At 35.7% G+C, this 20,867-nt stretch overlaps 1 protein-coding gene across 1 annotated transcript in view; it reads left to right on the forward strand.

Annotated features, from left to right (window-relative positions):
- Herc4 (HECT and RLD domain containing E3 ubiquitin ligase 4) overlaps positions 1-20,867 on the forward strand; it is a 768,218-nt gene that overhangs the window by 21,908 nt on the left and 725,443 nt on the right. The window contains exon 2 of the mRNA XM_090378812.1: positions 18,515-18,883. Coding sequence (XP_090234938.1) covers positions 18,610-18,883 — 274 coding nt within the window. The 5' untranslated portion in view covers positions 18,515-18,609. The remainder of the gene's footprint in view (positions 1-18,514; positions 18,884-20,867) is intronic.

Genomic DNA, 20,867 nt, shown 5'->3' on the forward strand with positions numbered 1-20,867 from the left:
CCGAGTGTAGTATGACACAGAAAAGTGCCTAGTATTTTCATCCAGAGGAAAATCAAAGTTAATAATCCTATTTGGACCTTTATCAATCACAAAAACTAGTTGACTATTATTCAGAGGTACTGGCCACATACCAATATCACTCCAGTCAAGTGCACATGATTCTGATTTTTCAAACTGAGTTTCTGTTAAGGATGTAGATGGAACTAATGTCATTACTGGTGGTTTTCTAAGTGGAGTTGTTTTCAAGCATTCTTCAAATCGTGAAGCTTCAATGGTGTTTTTTTCGGATCCAGTATCTCTGTTGTTGGGGGCAAATACTTAAAAAAAAAAGAGCGCCTTTTTGTCTTGAAATCAATGCTTCCTGCAAGTTTTTCTCTTTCGTTTCTGTGCACCTGATTCAAACTTTCTTCCTCCGATGTAAGACTATTAAGGGTGTGTTAAATCAAATCAATTAAAGGAATCCTGCAAAGAAAGCATGTTTAATCTAATAAAATTAAAATTAAAATATACTCTTGTTAAAATTTATATAATAAAAACATTTAATCAAATATCAATGTTTACTTGCAAGAAGTCTTGTTTATAATTATTTTATCCCCATTTTTTATTAAATATTATTGAACTTATTTCTTTACTTTTCCTTGCTAATAAACTTAATTCATTTCAAAATCCAGTAAAATTGTTTTAAAATGGGATATTATTTGAATTCCTGACCTTTTTCCGTAGTTATTGATTTTATAAGAATATAAATGTTAAATATTCACGTCCAAAAAATTCTATTACAATTTTTTTAAAAGAAATCAGTGATTTCTAGGTAATAATAAACTTAGGAGAAATTTCATTATTAATTAGAAGTTATTTTTATTTAAAATAACATTACGAGGAATTTTATAAATATTTTATAAGTTTAGTTTCTTCAAACTGTTCATTGGAAAGGAACACCTAGGTAGGTGTTCCTTTCTCCTGAAGGACTTTATTATTAATAAGGAAATTAAATTGACATTCGGACCTTCCCTTAAACTACAAATTGATCTTTCTGGATCTTTCGAGGAGTATCTCGCCACTGATGAATACGGATTTGCGATTGAAATGTAATTCGATTTATTTAAAAAATTGTGTCTCAAAAAGAAGACTGAATCATTAATTTTATTTTAACCATACAAATAGCTTGTCATTCCTAGATGATTGTATCATCTCGAATTACCAACAGAGCCACATTTACCGTAAGGCGCAAGCTGGGGTTCTTACTCTCAACGGGGCCTCGCTTTAAACCTCTCAATAACATCTTTATGAAAAACAGTGTAGTTACCAATGGCGTAACTATCGTTGTGCAGGGGGTACAATGTACCTGGGCCTATGAATGGTCACCATTTTTGTGAATTTGGAAAGGAGGCAGTAAAACAAACGAGGGAACATGAGAGAAAAGAAACGTTAAGATTTTTGTGAAAAGAAAGTGTGGCAGAGTTAACAGTAATTCCATTCGTCCGAACAGTGTTATTACTCGGTCATCATTATTTAACCCAAGAACTTGCATTTGCCTCTGTGACTGGGGGCCCCCTTGAATTGGACGCCCTAGGCAGCTGCCTAGCTGGCCTTTGCCTAAGGCCGGGCCTGTGTATAAGACCTTGAATGATTTGAGCAGGCTCAATGCTAATGGGATATTTCCGATTGCTCAGATTACTCATCTGAGGGGGCAGAGATTCAAATTGAGGAAAGAGTTCATTATTATTATTATTAGCTGTATTGTGCAAGGAAGCTTGAAACTTATGCTGCACCAGCCAAAAAAAATTCCAGAGTTACCCTGAGAGAGAGAGAGAGAGAGAGAGAGAGAGAGAGAGAGAGAGAGAGAGAGAGAGAGAGAGAGAGAGAGAGAGAGAGAGAGAAAAGGGAATCACCAAGAAAAAGATTGATGATAATATCCAGCTCAGGACCCTGATTGTGCTAAGCCAATACTCACCAGATGTGAGCTCCTGGGGTCGTAGAATAGATGTGCAGAAGTTTGCCTTTAGCCAGTGGGTGGTTGTTTGCCGGAACGGACTTCCATCTGTTGTTGTGGAAGTTGATAGTTTAAATAAATTTGAGGCTGAACTAGACGAATGTTTGGAGTGACCGGATGGGTGAAATGGGAAGGGTTTTTTTTTTTTTTTTTTTTTGGCTGATGCTATATAAGTTGCTTTCTTGCATCACATGCCTCAACTAAATCTAATATTTACTATAGGCTTTTGTATCACCTGATAACACTACTCTGCATGGTTTTCAGTGTTTGTAAACAGGATCATTTTCTTCTTTGAAACAGAATTTGAGATTGTCTGTAGCCTAACTTCTTGAAGGAACATCATGGAAGCCAGTTTTAAGATGGAGCTCTTTGACAATCTTGTATTCAGCCCCAAACACAAGGCTAATGGAAGATGAGCTGTTAAATGACCAAGCAGTATTGGCACAATTGGCAACAGATCTCATATATAAATTGAAATACTTTTTAATAATCTTGTTTGACTCTTTGTCAAGTTCAAGTTAAGTTCCAGTACATGCCAAATAAAGTTTCTAACTACAGCATTGTTGTTCTCAAAACAGTGATTTAGAATTGAAAAAAAAAAAAAACACCCCTAAAAACTTAACCACAATTATAATTCAATCAGTAGGTACAGAAACTGGGTCTGGATTGAGTGCAAGAACAAACAAAAGTGTGTGATTTTGGTAGAATTTATTTTAAGTTCAAATCTGTCTGATATGGAGTTTGAAAGCACCCTCTGCAATACTGGGAAAATTAAATCTCTGCTTATGAAGATGACTCGTAGATGTCCGTTGAATTAATCATCAAGAAAGGAAGCAAAATTGTAAAAAATAAACTGTTTGTAATTGTAAAAAAAAATAAAAATAATGGAGGTGGAATGAATGATCCAACTCTGTAAATTAAAAAATGCCAATTTATAACTTGATTATAGGAGGACCAACAAAGGACCATTAATTAATGCGTGTGCACACATGCTAAAAGACACATTAATTGCTTTGTATGGCTGGATGGAGTCAAATGCCACACAAATATCAGAAATCAAAACATGCAGTTTCTTACTTTCTTTTGAAGATTTATAGATCTTTGACACTGAATGATTTAGACAAGTAACTGTGGATCTGTGTTCACATCCATAAGTTTAAAATCTATTGAAATAAACTTGTTTAGGTGTAGAAGGCAAAATCGGTTGCTCAAGGATTTTCAGGAAAGGAGATCCAATTGAAATTGGTTTCAAGTTTTTTACAGCTGTACTTCACAATTTTTTAGGAATAGCAACAACCTAAATTAGCCTATCCTTAGGACAAAAAAAGACACATCAAGACATAAAACTGGCAACTTTCAGTCAATAGTTAGGAATTTTCCAGAATGGCAAAGGGGATTGACTTGGCGAACTGTTGATAACCTTCATAAGAAGTACTTTGTTACATACAGTGCTAGGTAAGTCAGATGTTTCACAAGGAATAAACCCATAAAGTATTGAATTCAGATTATTTACATTAAATCTTAAAACATGATGGTAACCAGGCATTCATATCAGGAAAAGTAACCCTGGCTGAAAAATTATCAGAAAAAACTTTTACCCATAGCAGTCTTAGAGTGAACAGAATTTTCAATTGCATCTTTCTTTCCTTCCTGCGTTGAAGTTGGAGTGAGCTTCACAATACAAACTGTATTACTGTCACTCTCAAATGTCTTACACAATTCATACAGGCTCTGTTTGCGCTTAAATAATACAGTTAAGTGTGCAGACTGCCAGGGTTATGACTGAGCATTTAACACACATGCACAACGAGTCAACAGCAGTTACATGAAGTCACATGGCAAACTGGTACTATGTATCATTAACTTGTAGAGAGGGAAGGAATGACCTCAAAAGACTTTGAAATATAAACTATCTTTTTCAGAATCAGTATACTGTGGATACCGCTGACTGATCACTTCGGGACAGCTTAATTAATAAAAATAACCAAAGAAACAAGAACTTTATGAACTTTATTGATCAGAGTGAAAATGTGTATGTGAACAGGTGGAAGTGAATAGAAAGATGTGAAAATTAAGGAATATAAAATACTTTAATTTGACAGGCCACTGTTTCTTTGAGATAGTCTCAATAAAAAGGAAACTGTCATTATTTCTAGAAATCCATACAAACCATTAAAAATAAATAAAGAAAATATTAAAAAAAGAGAATTAGAAAAGGGTTAATGCTCCCCTAAAACAATCAGATTGGTAGGAGTACATCTACAGTACTTTCTTTCACAGAATAACGATACTGACAATCCTATGAACTGCACATAGCAACGGCAGAAACTGGACATGCAATGTATAGGAGTTCAAGAAAAAATTGGATGTTATGTAATCCCTTCCATTGCACATGCATAAACAGCAATAAAGGAAAAAAGTGATAACATAAACTGACGTATTGATTTAAATAGTTTTTTTTCATGTATTTGTTAGCATACACCTGATCAGAACTTCATAAAAGTGATCAACAAGGTGACTGCACTGTATTTTAGATGGAAAACTCTTTTAACTACCTTATTAGCAGGAACAGGCTCAGGAAAAAGACTACATTAAAAAGCTAAGGGGTATGGCCAGAGGTAAACTGAATCTCAACATCAGCATGAATGTCAAACACACCTACGTTAGTCAGAATTCTATCGAAATGTGCCTCACCTCTAGTAGGGCGTGTCAGTATATAAATATTAAAATTTTGCATCTGTTCAAAAAATGGAGGGGAAATAATTTCTCTCATTATCAGTATTAAAATCATCTACAACACACAATATTCATTAAAAGTTAAAAATGATGAAACCCATCCAAAAAATAGCAATACTGTCCATTGTAACTTGAAAGAAGCTAACTTAATGGCACAAACTTCTGTTTTTTCATTAATCAGTTTATGCATAAAAATCTTTTTGAAATGGAATTTAGCTAGAATTGCCACACCACCTCCAAGTTTGTCTTTTCTTTTTGCTGAAAAGATAACGTGTCCTGAAGAGGAGCAAATATTTTAGGGACTAATGAGTATACAACCAAGTTTCCACAAATAATGGGATACGATATATTCCAAAATAGAAGTAATATCCCTTAAAGAACTCTGTTTATTTTTTGGACATCTCTCATTCTGATAATAGGGAGGAAGATAGTCTTATAATACTACTTGAGGGTAAGGGGTTTGAGTTACCATTCTCTCCTTGTGACTGCTGCCATTTTTGCAATGTAATTTTTTGCTTTTTCTTTAATATACCTGACGTGAGGGATGAAGGACAACTGCAGCCAAAGCATCATGTAATTGATGCTTCAGCTGTTCTATTTGTGGGTCTCTGGTCTGTTTATGTTGAGTTTTCATTTCAGCAACAATACTACCCTGAGTGTATACCACACAGTTGGTACATTAATCTGGGATTACTGACCCATATGCAGTACCTTGCATTTGTCAGTGTGGCACTTCAACTGCCATCTGCCTAATTTGTTTAGATCTTGTTGCAGCAGCTTACCCTTATTACTGTCATTAACCACATTGCTAACCTTTGTATCATCTGTACACTTAGACATTAAACCTGATATACCTTCATCAGAATCATTAATAAATATAGAAAACAACAATGGCCTCAACACCGAAACCTGAGGGACTCTACTAATAACATTAGTTTACGAAGGGAAGGGTTCATCAATAACTACCCTCTGTCATCTCCCATTCAACCATCCCTTTATCTAGTGCAGTAACATTACCCTCAATGTCACATTGCTCCAATTTGTACAGCAATCTTTTATGTGCAACAGTATCAAAAGTTTTTCTGAAATCCAAGTATGATAAAGTTATTTTTTGTGTCCAGCTTCTTTGTTACTGCATCATAATATCCAATCCAATCAGATTAGTTTGACAGGATCACCCCTTAACAGATCTATATTGTGATTGCAGTATAAGTGCATTCCTGCCTAGGTGGTTCTGCATTACTTCTTTAACTGGTAACTTCGTTATTTTTCCCGGAACAGAAGTTAAGTTGACACGTCTGTAATTACTCGTGTCACCCTTTTGATCCCCTTTGTGAATTTGGAATTTATTTGCATGTCTCCAGTCCATAGGGAGCTCTCCTGAATTCAAAGATGCTCTCATAATTATGGTAAGGGTTTGCCTACATCCTTTGCTGTCTCCCTTAATATAATTGGATAGATCTCATCGACCCTAAGTGCATTTTTTATGTTAAGCTTCAACAATTTCTCTTCCACTTTCCTCTCATTCATTACAAAGTCATTTAGCTCCCTGTTAGATTTTTATGAACTTTTGAATTACTGCTACCCAAATGCAGTATCTTGCATTTGTCAGTGTTAAACCTTGTTGGTGACTTCTCATCACACAAGGGCATTTTAATATGATTGATATAATGTAGTGAGGCTTTGGAACAGAGAGTATCTAGGGCCCCACGAACAAAAGACAGCCCTGCTTTTGCTAAAGAAAAGAGCAAAAAGTAGCACCCTTTATCTGTGTACCAAGAATATTTTGTTTTTGCACACGCACCCCAATTGCATATTCATTCCTTCAATCACTGCCACCTGCAACAAACATAATATCCACTGCTTCTACTCTAATGTATAGTTTGTGGATAGCTTATGTGATATGCATGAAAAAACAAGTTAGGTAATGCAAACTTGAAAAAGGGCTGAATTTAGGGTTGAAATTTATGCACTGAATTACATTGTAAGCAAATTTGATTTTTTTTCTTAAATTAATTGAATTTTTTTCTGTGATTAATGGAGGTGAAAATTAAATATTGTTACTCATTATCAGTTAATTACTAATATTAGGCTTGATAGAACACTTGCTATTGTTTTATATTCTCTATCTTAAATTTCTATTTGTGCAATTTGGAATGGCTCAACAAATATTTTTAAGAGGTCCAAATATTAAATTTCATGAAAATCCATCCATTGGGAATTGAGTTGTTATATGTGGATGTGCTGATTGAAAGATAGACAGACAGACAGATGGATATGGTGAAGACAGTAAGTGCATTATATATGTGAACACGCTTAAACGAGGTGTATAAAGACGATTTGTCATCTTGATTTTATTTTCAAGTGCAGAATCATCTTCATTTTTCTAATGTCTAACTGACTGACTTTACTTACTTTGCTCATGAGCTGTATAAAGTACAAATGATATCAATTCTTCACTGTCTGAACTTCATTACCCAGGGTCCTGAGCTGGATATTATCCATTCTCTTTCTTGTTGGTTTCCTTCTACTTCTCTCTCTCTCTGGGTCCCAGGGTAAAACTAATTTTTTTTTTTTTTTTTGGCTGGTGCAGCATAAGCTTCAGGCTTCCTTGCACCATATGGCTAATTATAATAATAATAATTGCCCTCACTTTCTAAATCGTTTCAGAAAATCTGCTGATTTCAGCCATAATTTTTCCCTGAGGTTTGAAAATTTTGAATAATACAGAATCCCAGGCTTCAGCAAGATTTTACCACATATTTTAAAGATATCTTTTTCACTGTAGTTGTGATATATTCAGTTTTCATGCTGCATGAACACAAAGACTTTTACATACAAAATTTGATCATTCAAATCAAATTTTGTCCATTCTGGATTATAAGTGTGCAATTAGGAGTTTTAAAAAAAATATATTATCTTGTTATCAGCACATCTACATCTGGATGATCTGATGTATTAATGAAGCTTTTTTTGCAATTTGCGCACTTTGATGCATTTTTACGGATATAACAAATTCAGGTGAAACTAACTGGCATATAATTCCCTATTGGCAACCTTAATTACAGCATTTTTAGAGAATAGGAAGTGTGCTGATTTTTAAGATCATGGTTTCTTTCGTTTTCCTGTCACCAGTAAATGCAATTCTTGACTGATGGAATTTGTAGTGGTGACTCATTCCTGATTTTTGCAACCTGTTGCAGAATCAGTTTTTGTGAACTAAAGTTTTCTTTGATTCAACTTTGCAAAAATAAGCCTCTATTATCATCATTTTAAATCTCTTCAGGAATGAAACCCACTTCAGTTTTCTTTTGAATAATTTTGCTGAAATGATTCTTACAGATAACTGCCCGATTTCAACGCTTTAAATTTGTTAATTATTTTGCCTTGAAATCTTCATTTTTTTGTTATTTGTGAATAAAAAAATTTTGCTTCTCATATAAAATTTCCCTTGATATTAATATTATGCGATAACTTTTGAAGTGTCCAGGTATACAGTGCAGTGCATTAAAGGCTGTTCACCCAGTTCAGCATTTTGCTGATATTTGGTCAGTAGATAAAATGAACAAAAAAAAAAATATATTTTTTTTCTTTTCTTATGTCACTAGTGGTAGACTTACCAACATTGTATTTACTCACCAGATTAATTCCCATTTCCCCCAAGTCATGTTGCTTTAAAATGTGCATTCTCTGGAAGAGAATGTTTTGTGCTTCCTGCTTCCACTAGTAATATCAAAGTACATCAATAAGAATTAAAACAACTGTGTATAAATATACCGTAACTCAGTACTGGCAATATGATGTGAGAAAGCAAGGCTTGTACGGCACCAGACAAAAAAAAAAAAAAAAACTTTATTTGTCCATACCTTACAATAATTTGTCCAAACCTTTAAATTTATTCAAAATACCCACCTCCCCAACAGTAGGTAGAAGTTTATTTCACCAATTGATTACTCCTTGTCTGAATGCATTTCTGCACGACTATTGTACATCTATCCTTTTCTAATTCAAATTTATGCCCCCTTGTGTATTTCATCCAAGGCATTTTCTCAGGCATGTTTTTTAATGATGCCATCAGTATATAGTTTACTTAGCTCAAACCTGTATGCAGTAAACCCCTACCTTATACAATGGGATAATCACTATTTTTGTTCTGTATATCATTGACAAACTTCCAGCTGCATATGAAAACATATGCAGATTGATAGTGGCAGTGGAATGGCCTGAGTAGTGTTTTCGTGGTGTATATATCAGGCCATTCATTACCAGTAGACCAACATCTGAATGCCACAGATTAGTTGTAAATTGTTTCCAAACAGGCCCATCCCTTCATTACTGCAGTATATACCTATCTGCAAACAGGTTCTTCTAACAGGATAATGGGCCTTGTCACAAGGCTAGAATTGTATTAAACTGGTTCCAAGAACATGAGTGAATTCTTTTGCTGTGAGGTATGCAACTTGCAGCTTAACTGAACTGATTCGTTGGATCTAACTGTTAATCTGATTTTTTTTTATTTTTTTATTTGGCATTTACTATTTTTAACGTCATCATTTGATCCTACTGAAAAGAGTTAAAAAAAAAAAATGTCTGAGTACATTATAATCACCTTTATGAAAACAAAATCCCTTCCCTTTACCCTTTGCCATTAGAATAAGTCCACATCAATCTGCAATGGACACTGCCATACATGATGAATCACATGATGCTGATAACTAGATCAAGAACATTCCTTTCCCTTGTTGCTTCTCTAACATGTTGGTGTAGTAAGCAGTCATCCAGCAAATTGAGAAATGTTTTGCTACTGATTTAGCTGCCACCTCAAGTTCCAGTTGCTATCTGTAAAGTTAAAATCTCCCAAGTTACTAATCATCTAGTCTTTGCCAAGCATTTTGTTTTCACAAAGGTGATTGGGCTCACATTTTTTAAGCTATTTTCAGTGGGACCAGATGGTGTTGTTAAGAAATGTCAAATGGGAAGTGCTTGAAGAGGTAATCATAGCCAATAAGCATTTTATTATTTTTTTGATTAAAAGATTTTGTTCAAGATTTAGACCAAAATGGATACAGATGAGTGGAGGAACTTGATGGAAGAGAAAAAAAAAAAAGTTGGATAATTATACAGTCCTACAATAACCACAAAGTAGTGTTTAACAAATTTGGGCGAGGTACAGGCTAAAACAGATTACTAAAGGTCCTTGGCTAAGACCACAAAGAAAATAGAAGGAAAGAAATTAATTTTACTGGTCCACTGGGTAACTTGTCAATATGACTGTTGATGATCCGGTACAAATTGCTGATAAACTGAACAAATATTTTGTAACTACATTCACACACAATTTTTAGATATATTTGTTAGGAGATGCCAAATACCGATTATTAGTTAAATGAATATATAATCATTAAATTGATAAGCCAAATAACTGCTGACAAACTTAATAAATATTTTGCATCTACATTCGCACATCAAGTTTTTTGAGATGGGAGTTACCAGAAAGCTATCTAAACGTCTGTTCCAAGGAAAATAATGGAGTCACCAGTAAAAGAAGTACTGCTGGATCATCTAGACAAGACTGCATTTATACTTCAGACACAGCACAGGTTTGTTTGGGGTGAAATATTGTCTGACAAATTTGATTGAATATTAGGAAGTGGTCACAAAGGAACTTGATGTGAAAAATAATTTTGTTATCATATACTTGGATTTCAGAAAAGCTTTTGATACTGTTGCACATAAAAGTGCCGTACAAGTTGGAACAGTGTGGCATTAAGGGCAAGTTGCTGCTATGGATAAGGGGATAGTTGAGTGGGAGAAGACAGAGAATGGTAATCAGTGGACACTGCTCTTTGTGGACTAATGTTATTAGTGGTGTCCCCAGAGTGTTGGGCCTGTTGTTGTTTTCTATATTCATTAATGATATTGATGAAGGCATATCAGGCTTAAAGTTTAAGTTTGCAGATGATACAAAAGTTGGCAGGGTGGTTAATGACAGTAATGAAGGCATGCTGCTGCAACAGGATCTAGAAAAGCTAGGCAGATGGGCTGAGAAGTGGCAACTGAAGTTTAACATTGACATATACAAGGTACTGTATATGGGTAGCAGTAAACCCAGAGTAATGTACCAACTGGTACAACACTCAGGGTAGTGGAGAATGAAAAAGACCTGGGGATAATTGTGCAGTCGGATATGAAGTTCTCTGAACAGTGCAGACATGCTGCCAGGACAGCTCATGTGTTTTTGTCAATGTTATACAGGAATTTTGCTAGTACGGATAAGCAGGTGATCATCCCAATGTATAAGCCAATGGTCAGGCCACATCTTGAGTACTGCATACAGGTCTGGAGGCTTCATTTGAGGAAGGATACAGAGCTGCTGGAATGAGTACAGAGGTCATCGAGAGGTGATGGGAACAAAGGGGTGCTCTTACTAAGAAAGGCTTCAGCTCTGCAAATTGCAGCGTCTGGAGACTAGGCACCTGGAAGGTGATCAGATTGAAGTGTTTAAGGCTTTGAATAGATTGAGGAAGCTCAGTGCTAATGGGATTCTTCTCTTGCTCAGACTATGCTCATGATTGGACATAAATTCAAATTGAGGGAGGAAGGATGGTTGCAGAATAGATGTGTGGAAGTTTTTGACTGGCTGAAGCCTTTTTGTTATGCTGCATATATTTTTCAGCTTCCATTCGACTTTTGCTTTAACAAGCTTGTTCCGACCACAGGATTGCCATTGGCTGAATGTTATTTGGTTATTGGACTAATTTTAATACACTGAAGGCAGTCTTTTGTGAAAACTCCAGTGCGGTTACAGTTTTTGAGATGCTCATACTAGTGTGTCTGGCACTGATTACCATGCCACCTTCAGAATCACTTAAATCCTCCACCTTCGCATCTTGCCTATTCTTACACTGAATTGCACTCGTACAGCATCCCTGTGTATCATATGGTATGAACATGTGATGCTGTTGCTGATGGAGTGCTGAGTTTTATTAGCATTAGTAGAGGCACATGATGCAAGAAAGCAAGCATATACAGCATCAGCCAAAAAAAAAAGAATAAAAAAAAAACCTTCCCATTTCACTGATCCATTCGTTCCAAATGTTTGTCTAGTTCCGCCTTGAATTTATTTGAGCTATCAACTTCCACAACAACAGATGGAAGTTTGTTCCAGCAATCAACTACCTGCTGGCTAAAGGCAAACTTCCACACATCTGTTCTACAATTGTTTTTCCTCAGTTCGAATCTATACCCCTTCAGGTTTGTAATCTGAGCAAGAGGAAGAATCCCACCAGCATTGAGCTTGCTCAATCCATTCAAGGCCTTATACACAATTCAATCAGATTGCCTCGCAGGTGCCTAGAGTTCTGCAAACTCTAGGCACCACTCTCGTAGGTGCCCAAGTTCTGCAAACTGCAGAAGCTGCAGTTTGCAGAACTTAAGCCTTTCTTCATAAGAACACCCCTTTGTTCTCTTCACAGTCTTGTTGCCCTTCTCTGTACTCGTTCTAGCAACATTTAAAGAGTACCTAATAATATGGCTGGTTGCTGTATAGACAGGGCTTGAGTTAAATGTAGAAAGTATTACTCATTGTAGTGAGAAAGCAAACCATTTAAAGAAATTGGTTAGTGAAAGGAAAAGTTAGTTGGGTATGCATAAGCCACTTTGTGAAGTACTGGTTTCAGCTTTTGAAAGTTTCATAATGTTTGGTCAGCCTTTCATTGACATTTGTCAATAATATTATCAGAAGAAATTAATGCATCGTATTACTTGCTTGTATTGGTGACTAATAAGCATTGCCAAATTTTCATCACAAAAATTTCCTTTACTGTTTTGTAAGATTATCTTTGGCTGACAAATAATTTTTTTAAAACTTAATCATCATGACAGCATAGAACGTTAACATGAGTAATGGATGTAATGTAGGTATGTCCCAAAAGTCATGCATCTTAAGGGATAATAATAAACCATTTCTAATTGTTGTTTTTCTTGTTGCAGGTTTGATTTTGATAAGATGTAAAGAAAACCAACACTGAAGCAATCAGTTGCCATAATATTTGTTTCAAGAGTTTAATGCATCTCACAGATTGCTTTCAGAAAAATTTAATTGATCAAGGAGAGGCACATCAATAGTGTAGCAGTAATAAGATTACTTCATTGGCCATATGAAGAGAATTTGAAGTGACCATCATTGCTTCTTCTGTAGGTAGTGGCATACCAACAGGTGCTACCAATGAAGAAAATGCAGTAGCTGTGACAAATTAAAATAAATCCATAAGGAAGCGCTCACAACAGTGTGGAACATTGTTGAAATCTGGTCATTCTTCCAGTTTCTGTAGTGTCCATCACATTCAGATAACGGAGCAATATGGCCTTAGTTGATAATGCTCCCAAAAACCAAATAACAAACAAACATTCAGATAAATGATAAATTCTATTTGTGCAAGATGCACTTTCATATGAGAACTTCATGATGACATTGACTGAGGGACTGTTTTTCTTGAATTGTTTCTGAAGATGAAGACCATTCTATATTGTTTAGTGAGAAGGCCTTGTTTTATGTTAATGGTCTTTTCAACTGTTAGATATCATATTTAACATATGATATCCAACAGATATGGGGCTTAGAGGGGAATAGGTATCCTGTGTGTTATCAGACACTCAGCCTAAAACACTGATGGATCAAATATCTCTCTATTACAGAAGATTTAGGAGAAGTCCAATTGACCTGCCTCCCTAAAATCCACTCATGCACACCTTCTCGATGGTAAGCCCTGTTACGTCACTTAGGTGGCAACGAACGTGTAGAGTGGTTCTCTTCAAGATGCCTGGTCAGCGTAGAGAAAAAGACCAAACCCTCCAGCATATGAGAGCACAACAAAACAAATGGCCCTCAGTCCCCAGCAGCTTTCACTCTCCCTCTTACGGCAGCGAGAGGATCAGAGTGGAAGCAGAGGGTGCTAAGAATCTCTGGGTACGACCAGGCTGCAATGCACGGAAACTGAACTTGGTCTGTTATAACGTAAGATCACTCATCGGTGAAGACAGGATATTAGAGCTGGAAAAGGAATTAGAAAATATGAATTGGAATATCATCGGTTTGGCTGAAACAAGAAGAAGAAGTGAATCACTTACAAGTTTATCAAGTGGAAATCTGCTGTACACAAATGGAAACAGTGAAAGGAGTGAAGGTGGAGTTGGGTTTCTGGTCCATAAAGATTTTAAAAACAACATTTTGGAATTGAAAAGTACATCACCAAGGGTGTCAAGAATAATACTCAAGATTTCTAAGCGGTACAAGCTAAAGATTATAATGATTTATGCACCAACATTGAGCCATGATGATGAAGAGGTTGAAGAAATGTACACCAAAATTGAGATTCTTCTAGATGAGCAGAAAACCCACTGCACTATTATTATGGGGGACTTCAATGCTAAGGTTGGAAAAAGACAAAACAGCGCAGAAAGGGGAACTATAGGAAATTTTGGAATTGGTAAAAGAAATGAAAGAGGTGAAAAACTCGTGGAATTTGTAGAATCTCAAGGACTGTCAGTAATGAACACTTTTTTTCAAGAAAAGGGTGAACAGAAAGTGGACATGGAAGAGTCCAAATGGATTAACAACTAATGAAATCAACTTCATCCTCATTAACAGAAGATATATTGTGAATGATGTTACCGTCCTGAATAAGGTAAATGTTGGAAGTGATCACAGAATGGTAAGATGTACACTTGATATAAATGTAGGAAAGGAAAGGAAAAAACTGACTCGAGTAAATAATACAAAGGTCTTTGAGATAACAGAAGAGGAGAAAAAAGTAGTATATACTGGAACTTAAGAACAAGTTTGAGTTTCTGCAGACTGCTCAGGACCAAGATATCGATGAGGAATATTACAACTTTCTGAAAGTGATAAAGCCCAAGAAACCTATAGGGAAAAAGAAATCCAAAGAAGAAAAAATTAGTCAAGAAACACTTGTCATGATGAACCGAAGACGACAAATGAAGAGGAAGAAAAACACTGACAGGGAGTAAATTGAGTATACTGAGTTATGCAAACCCATTAGAAAGAGACTCAGAGAGGACATAAGAAGATTTAACACAAGAAAGGTAGAACAAGCATTAAGGGAAAACAAGAAATTTAAATCAACAGCCATGAGCAGTAATACAGAAAGACAAATGATACTGAAACTGAAGAATAGCGATAGTGTACTTATAAACAGCAGAGAAGGCATAATTCAAATAACAGAAGACTACTATAGAGAATTATACAAGGAGCATGGGAATGATGCCAGCAGTGGGGAAGATGGATTGCAAAGTAGCAACACATACGACATACCCGATATTCTTCCTGATGAGGTAGAACATGCATTGAAGAAAATGAAGAATCAGAAAGCCCCAGGGGAAGATGAAGTTACTGTAGAGTTGTTAAAATTGGGAGGAAGAGACATAACACAGAAACTGGCAATGCTCTTCACAAAGTGCATTCGAAAAGGTGTGACGCCTAAGCAGTGGAATAATGCAATCATAGTCTTGCTGTATAAGAAAGGAGATAAATCAGAAATTGGAAATTATAGACCAATTAGCTTGTTAACCCACATCTAAAGTTGTTCACAAGGGTCATTACTAACAGATTAGAAAGAATACTTGATGAGAATCAACCGAAAGAGCAAGCTGGCTTTAGGACAGGATTCTCAACTATGGATCACCTTCACGTAATATCACAACTAATGGAGAAAGAAAATGAATATAAAACACCATTATGCCTGGCATTTGTGGATTATGAAAAGGCATTTGACTCCATACAGCATAAAGCAATGTTTAAGGCACTGGAAAGACAAGGCATAGATACCCCATATATTATGATTTTGAAGAAAATATATGAGAGTGCTACTTCCTTTATCAGACTAGACAAAGACAGTAGGAAATTTAAAATCGAGAAAGGAGTTTCACAAGGAGACAATATTTCCAAAGCTGTTTACTGCTGCCCTTGAGGAAGCTCTCAGAAGATTAGACTGGTCGCAGAAAGGAGTCAATGTGAACGGAGAGTACCTAAACCATTTACGATTTGCAGATGACATTGTGGTCATAAGCCACGATCCCAAAGAATTAGAGGAAAATCTTAATCAGTTATGCACAGTTAGTAAGGATTTTGGACTAAAGATGAATATGGCTAAAACAAAAGTAATGATGAACAAGTATGCCACAGAAAGGGAAATAATGATTGAAGGAGCAGTAATTGAAAAGGTGGAGTCATATATTTATCTGGGACAAGTTATTAGCTGTAATAATGATAAATGGCTAGAAGTCAAGAGAAGAATAAATTTTGGATGGATAGCATTCAGGAAATATAGTCACATACTGAAGAGCAATATCCCAGTTTGTCTGAAACGTAAAATAATGAATCAATGTATACTCCCCACCATGACTTATGGAAGTGAAACTTGGGCACTCACCAAAAGAATGGAAGAGAAGCTGAGAACTACACAGTGAAGAATGGAACGAATTATATTGGGAATCAGACTGTTAGATAAGAAGAGAAACACATGGATTAGGCAGCAAACTCAAGTAAAGGACATTCTTATCAAACTAAAGAAGTAAAATGGTCTTGGGCAGGACACATAGCTCGAAGACATGACGACAGATGGACTAAGAAAATAACAGAATGGTATCCAAGAGGAGCTAGAAGAAAACCCGGAAGACAAAGGCAGAGATGGATAGATGAAATTCATGAATTTGTGGGTAGTAAATGGATGGCCAGCGCTCAAAACAGAAGGAACTGGAAAGTTGCTGGAGAGGCCTTCATCCTGCAGTGGATTGAAAATGGCTGATGATGATGATGATGATCTAACAGATATATTGATCATGATTAATGCTGCTGAACATGCACTGAAACAGTGGTTATGTTACTTCCAATATTCATTGGAGGTAACATGACCTTCTAATAGCATGAACAGACCCGGTCTATACCAGCAGAACATACCCCATACCATGATACCACCACCAAATGCTTCAGTGGTGGACATTAGAAATTCTGGATCCATGGCTTCATGAGGTTCATGGCAAGCTTTCACATTACCTATTATTGTAAATAGGGACTGGTCATACCACACAGTCTTTTTTCACTGTTCCACAATCCAGTCTAGGTGTTGACAGCACCACACCTTTTGATTTTTCACAGAAAAGTGGCTTTCTTATAGGCATGTGACTACTGAATTCTTCAACTCCTGCCACATAGTTCAGTTGGAAATAGATCTTTCTTTGCCTAAATTAAATTTTTCAGTCATTTGCTACACATTGGACCTTCTATTCTGATGCACAATTTGCTTTAACTTTCTGCGATTTTGTGCTTGGAATTCTTTCTTTTAGAGCTGCAATCTTCTTTCATCTTTCACTTATATACTTTTGAGTTGGTTTCTTTCGACACACCTGTTATTTCTTTTGTTTGTTTGTTTGTTCAGTTGTGGCTCCTGCTAAATGTGCTCCAACAATAACACCTTTCTGAAAATCAGAAAGATCACCTGTCTTCTTCATGACCAGATTGATTAAGAAGTCCCAAGTATACAGTATTTATCTGATACTAAGGAACTTGTGATCATGCCATGTGACAACTTACATATGCATACCTAATGTTTAATTATGAAAGGTTTAATCATGTTTAATTTGTGAAGGTGTTTTTAAATTTTAGCCAGTGAGTGTTGCTAACAGTTCTGCTGTTGTTGTATTTTTCTACTGTTGTATTTCTACTGTTGTATTTTTTCCTTTATCCCTTATGTATTTAAAACATTACCTGTATATTCTATAATTTGCATATTTTAATTATGAACGAAATATGATATTAATTTTGATCAACACAGCAGCACATTGCTTGTTGAGTGATCTTTTTATTTTTAATGTTCATTTTTTTTTTTTTTTGTATTTATATTTTTATATTTTTGTCATTTATTTTTATTCTATATAGTTTTATCCCAAGTTTTCCTATATCTTTAAGTACTATATTTTTTTGATAACTTTGGATACTTTTTTTTTTTTGCAATAGTTTGTTCATCATTTTAATAAGATTGGCAGAAGTACTTTATTTGATTTAGAAGAAAAGCAATTTTCCTGTTTATTCTGTGGGATAGCTAAAAGTCAGAGGAGTTCAGTGGTCACTTGGACATGAACCATGGTTAACTCAAAATGCACATGCAAGTGTACTCTTTCATTTAACCACTCAGCTGCATCTTCTGATTTGCATACAATTTACTGATTGTATGTAATCAGCAGATTGTACACTGAAAGCAACACCATCACACAAACAACAATTTACTGATATAGTTGGTTGTTTGTTTGGTGGTATTACTCCCAAATTTTGAAATACGACTCAATGATGATGCATATCGTTCATAAGTTAGATAACAGTATCTGGAGGATTCGTAGATTTGAAATTCCCAATGATATCTGAATACAAGTGGATTACAACTGAAATTGATATTTTTGGGTAAAAAAGTTTTTTAAAAAGTTGTGTGTTTGTTTGTGGTATGGTTGTTTATTGACCACATCAGTTAAAAAGTTGTAACAATGATATGAATACAAGTACACAGTAAAGCAAAACAAGTTAAAATACTGTCAAATGTTTTTATCCAGAAAATAGAAAAGAGGCTGCATGCATTATTTTTATTACTGATCTTCATTTGTAGCATATTTTGAAACATTTGCCAAATAAGCTGTTATTAAATTTATTTAAGCTATTAAAGTTTTATAAGTGGTATAATTTTTTTATTATATTAATGGAGTTTTTCTATTTTACAGCTGTTATATAACATAAGGTACTCCTAAGAGAAATAAAAAATTGCACTGGAAAATAAAGTTTAAAGCTGTTGTGCATTCATTCAAATTACTGTGAGATGGAAGAAGAAGATGACTTAGAAAAATGTTATTTTCCTACAGTTCTGTTTTGTTGGGGAAACACTTCAAATGGTGAACTGGGACTTGGTGGTATTGAAGATGACCATATTCTTTCTCCCACTCACCTAAAAAATTTCACTAATAAGAGTGGTACTAAGGATATTGCATGTGGAAGAAGTCATACAGTTCTTTTATTACAGGATGGAGCTGTTTATAGTTGTGGAAGCAATGACTTGGGTCAGTTAGGACATAACAAAACACGGAGAAAATTAGGTAAAATTTCCATATATGTATATTTATGTATATATATTTTTTTGCATGTATTGCTTCACAAATTTTGATCTAATGATTAATTATGCATTATCCTTCAAATTAACTCCTTTCTGAAATTTAAGACAGGAGGAAATATCTATAAAAAACTAAGTTGGTTTATAATTGGGTCATTAGCAGAGGCATATGATGCAAGAAAGCAAGCTTATGCAGCATCAGCCAAAAAAAAAAAAAAAAAACTGCTTCCATTTCACCCCTCTGTTCATTCCAAATACCTGTCCAGCTCAGCCTTAAATTTATTTAGGCTATAAACTTCCACAACAAAGGATGGAAGTGTGTTCAACCAACCAACTACCTGATGGCTAAAGGCAAACTTCCGCACATCTCTCCTACATCTGTCTTTCCTCAGTTTGAATTTATGCCCTCTCAGATGATTATTCTGGGCAAGAGGAAGAATTCCATCAGCATTGAGCATGCTCAAACCATTCAAGGCTTTATACACCTCAATCAGATCACCTCGCAGGTGTTTAGTCTCCAGACACTGTAATTTGCAAAATTTAAGCCTTTCTTCATAAGACCAACCCTTTGTTCCATTCACTAATCTTGTTGCCCTTCTCTGTACTCATTCCAACAGCTCTACATCCTTCTTAAAATGAGGCCTCCTGACCTGTATATGGTACTCAAGGTGCTGACCATTGCTTTATACAAGAGGATAATCACCTCCTTATCCCTGCTAGAAAAATTCTTGTATATCATTGACAAGACACTATGAGCTACTCTTGCAGACTGTCTGCACTGCTCAGAAAACTTTATATCTGCCTACACAATTACCCCTAGGTCCTTTTCGTTCACTACCACTGTCAGTGTAGTACCACTGAGTTGATACGTCACTCTGGGGTTGCTGCTTCCCATATGTAGTACATTACATTTGTCAATGTTAAACTTCATTTAACACCTCTCAGCCCATCTGCTCAACTTTTCTAGATCCTGTTGCAGCAGTGTACTGTCATTAGTGTCCTCAACAACCCTGCCAACCTTTGTATTGTCTTCAAACTTGGACATTAAGCTTGATATACCATCATCAATATCATTTATAAATATAGAAAACAACAATGGACCCAACACTGAACCCTGAGGGACTCCACTAATAACATTAGTCCATGATGAACAGTGTCCATTGATTACCACTCTGTCTTCTCCCACTCAACCATCCCTTTATCTATAGCAGCAATTTGCCTCCAATGCCACACTGCTCCAATTTATGCAGAAGTCTCCCATGTGCAACAGTATCAAAAGCCTTTCTAAGATCCAAATATATGATATCAAAGGTATTCCCTGCATCCAGTTCCTTTGAGACCACAACATAGTATCCAATCAATTGGTCAGGCAAGACTTTCCCTTAACAAAACCATTGATCCTGCAGTGCTTGTTTAACCAGTACCTCTATTAATTTTCCCGGAAAAGGTCTATAATTACTTGTGTTAACCTTTGATCCTCTGTGAATTGGGGTCACATTTGCACTTCTCCAGTCCATGGGTACCTTCCCTGAGTTCATAGAAGCTCTCATAATTATGGCTAAGGGTTTGCTTACTTCCTTTGCTGCCTCCTTTAATATGACTGGGTAGATCCCTTCTACCTTGTGTGCCTGTTTTATGTTTATCTTCAACAATTTCTCCTCCACTTTCCTCTCAGTTATTACAAAATCATCTAGATCACTGCCAGAGTTTAACTCACCTTTGGCATTCCTGCCCCCTGAATAACTCCTCACAGGTGAATGTAGATGCAAAATACTCATTTAGTTTGTCAGCCCTCTGAGCAGGATCATCAACAGTTGAACCATCAATACCCAGTGGACCAATCTGATTCATCACTTTCCTTCCAGAATTTACATAGGTGTTGTTTTTCTTTCCATCCTTTGTCAAGGATTTCTCATAATCTGCCTTTGCCTGCCTAATCTCCTTTGTGACTTGGTTACAGACCAGCTTAT

This window comes from Mastigoproctus giganteus, chromosome 8 (genome assembly GCF_048544385.1).
Source record: "Mastigoproctus giganteus isolate SK-2022 chromosome 8, ASM4854438v1, whole genome shotgun sequence".
Classification (NCBI taxonomy): Eukaryota; Metazoa; Arthropoda; class Arachnida; order Uropygi; family Thelyphonidae; genus Mastigoproctus; species Mastigoproctus giganteus.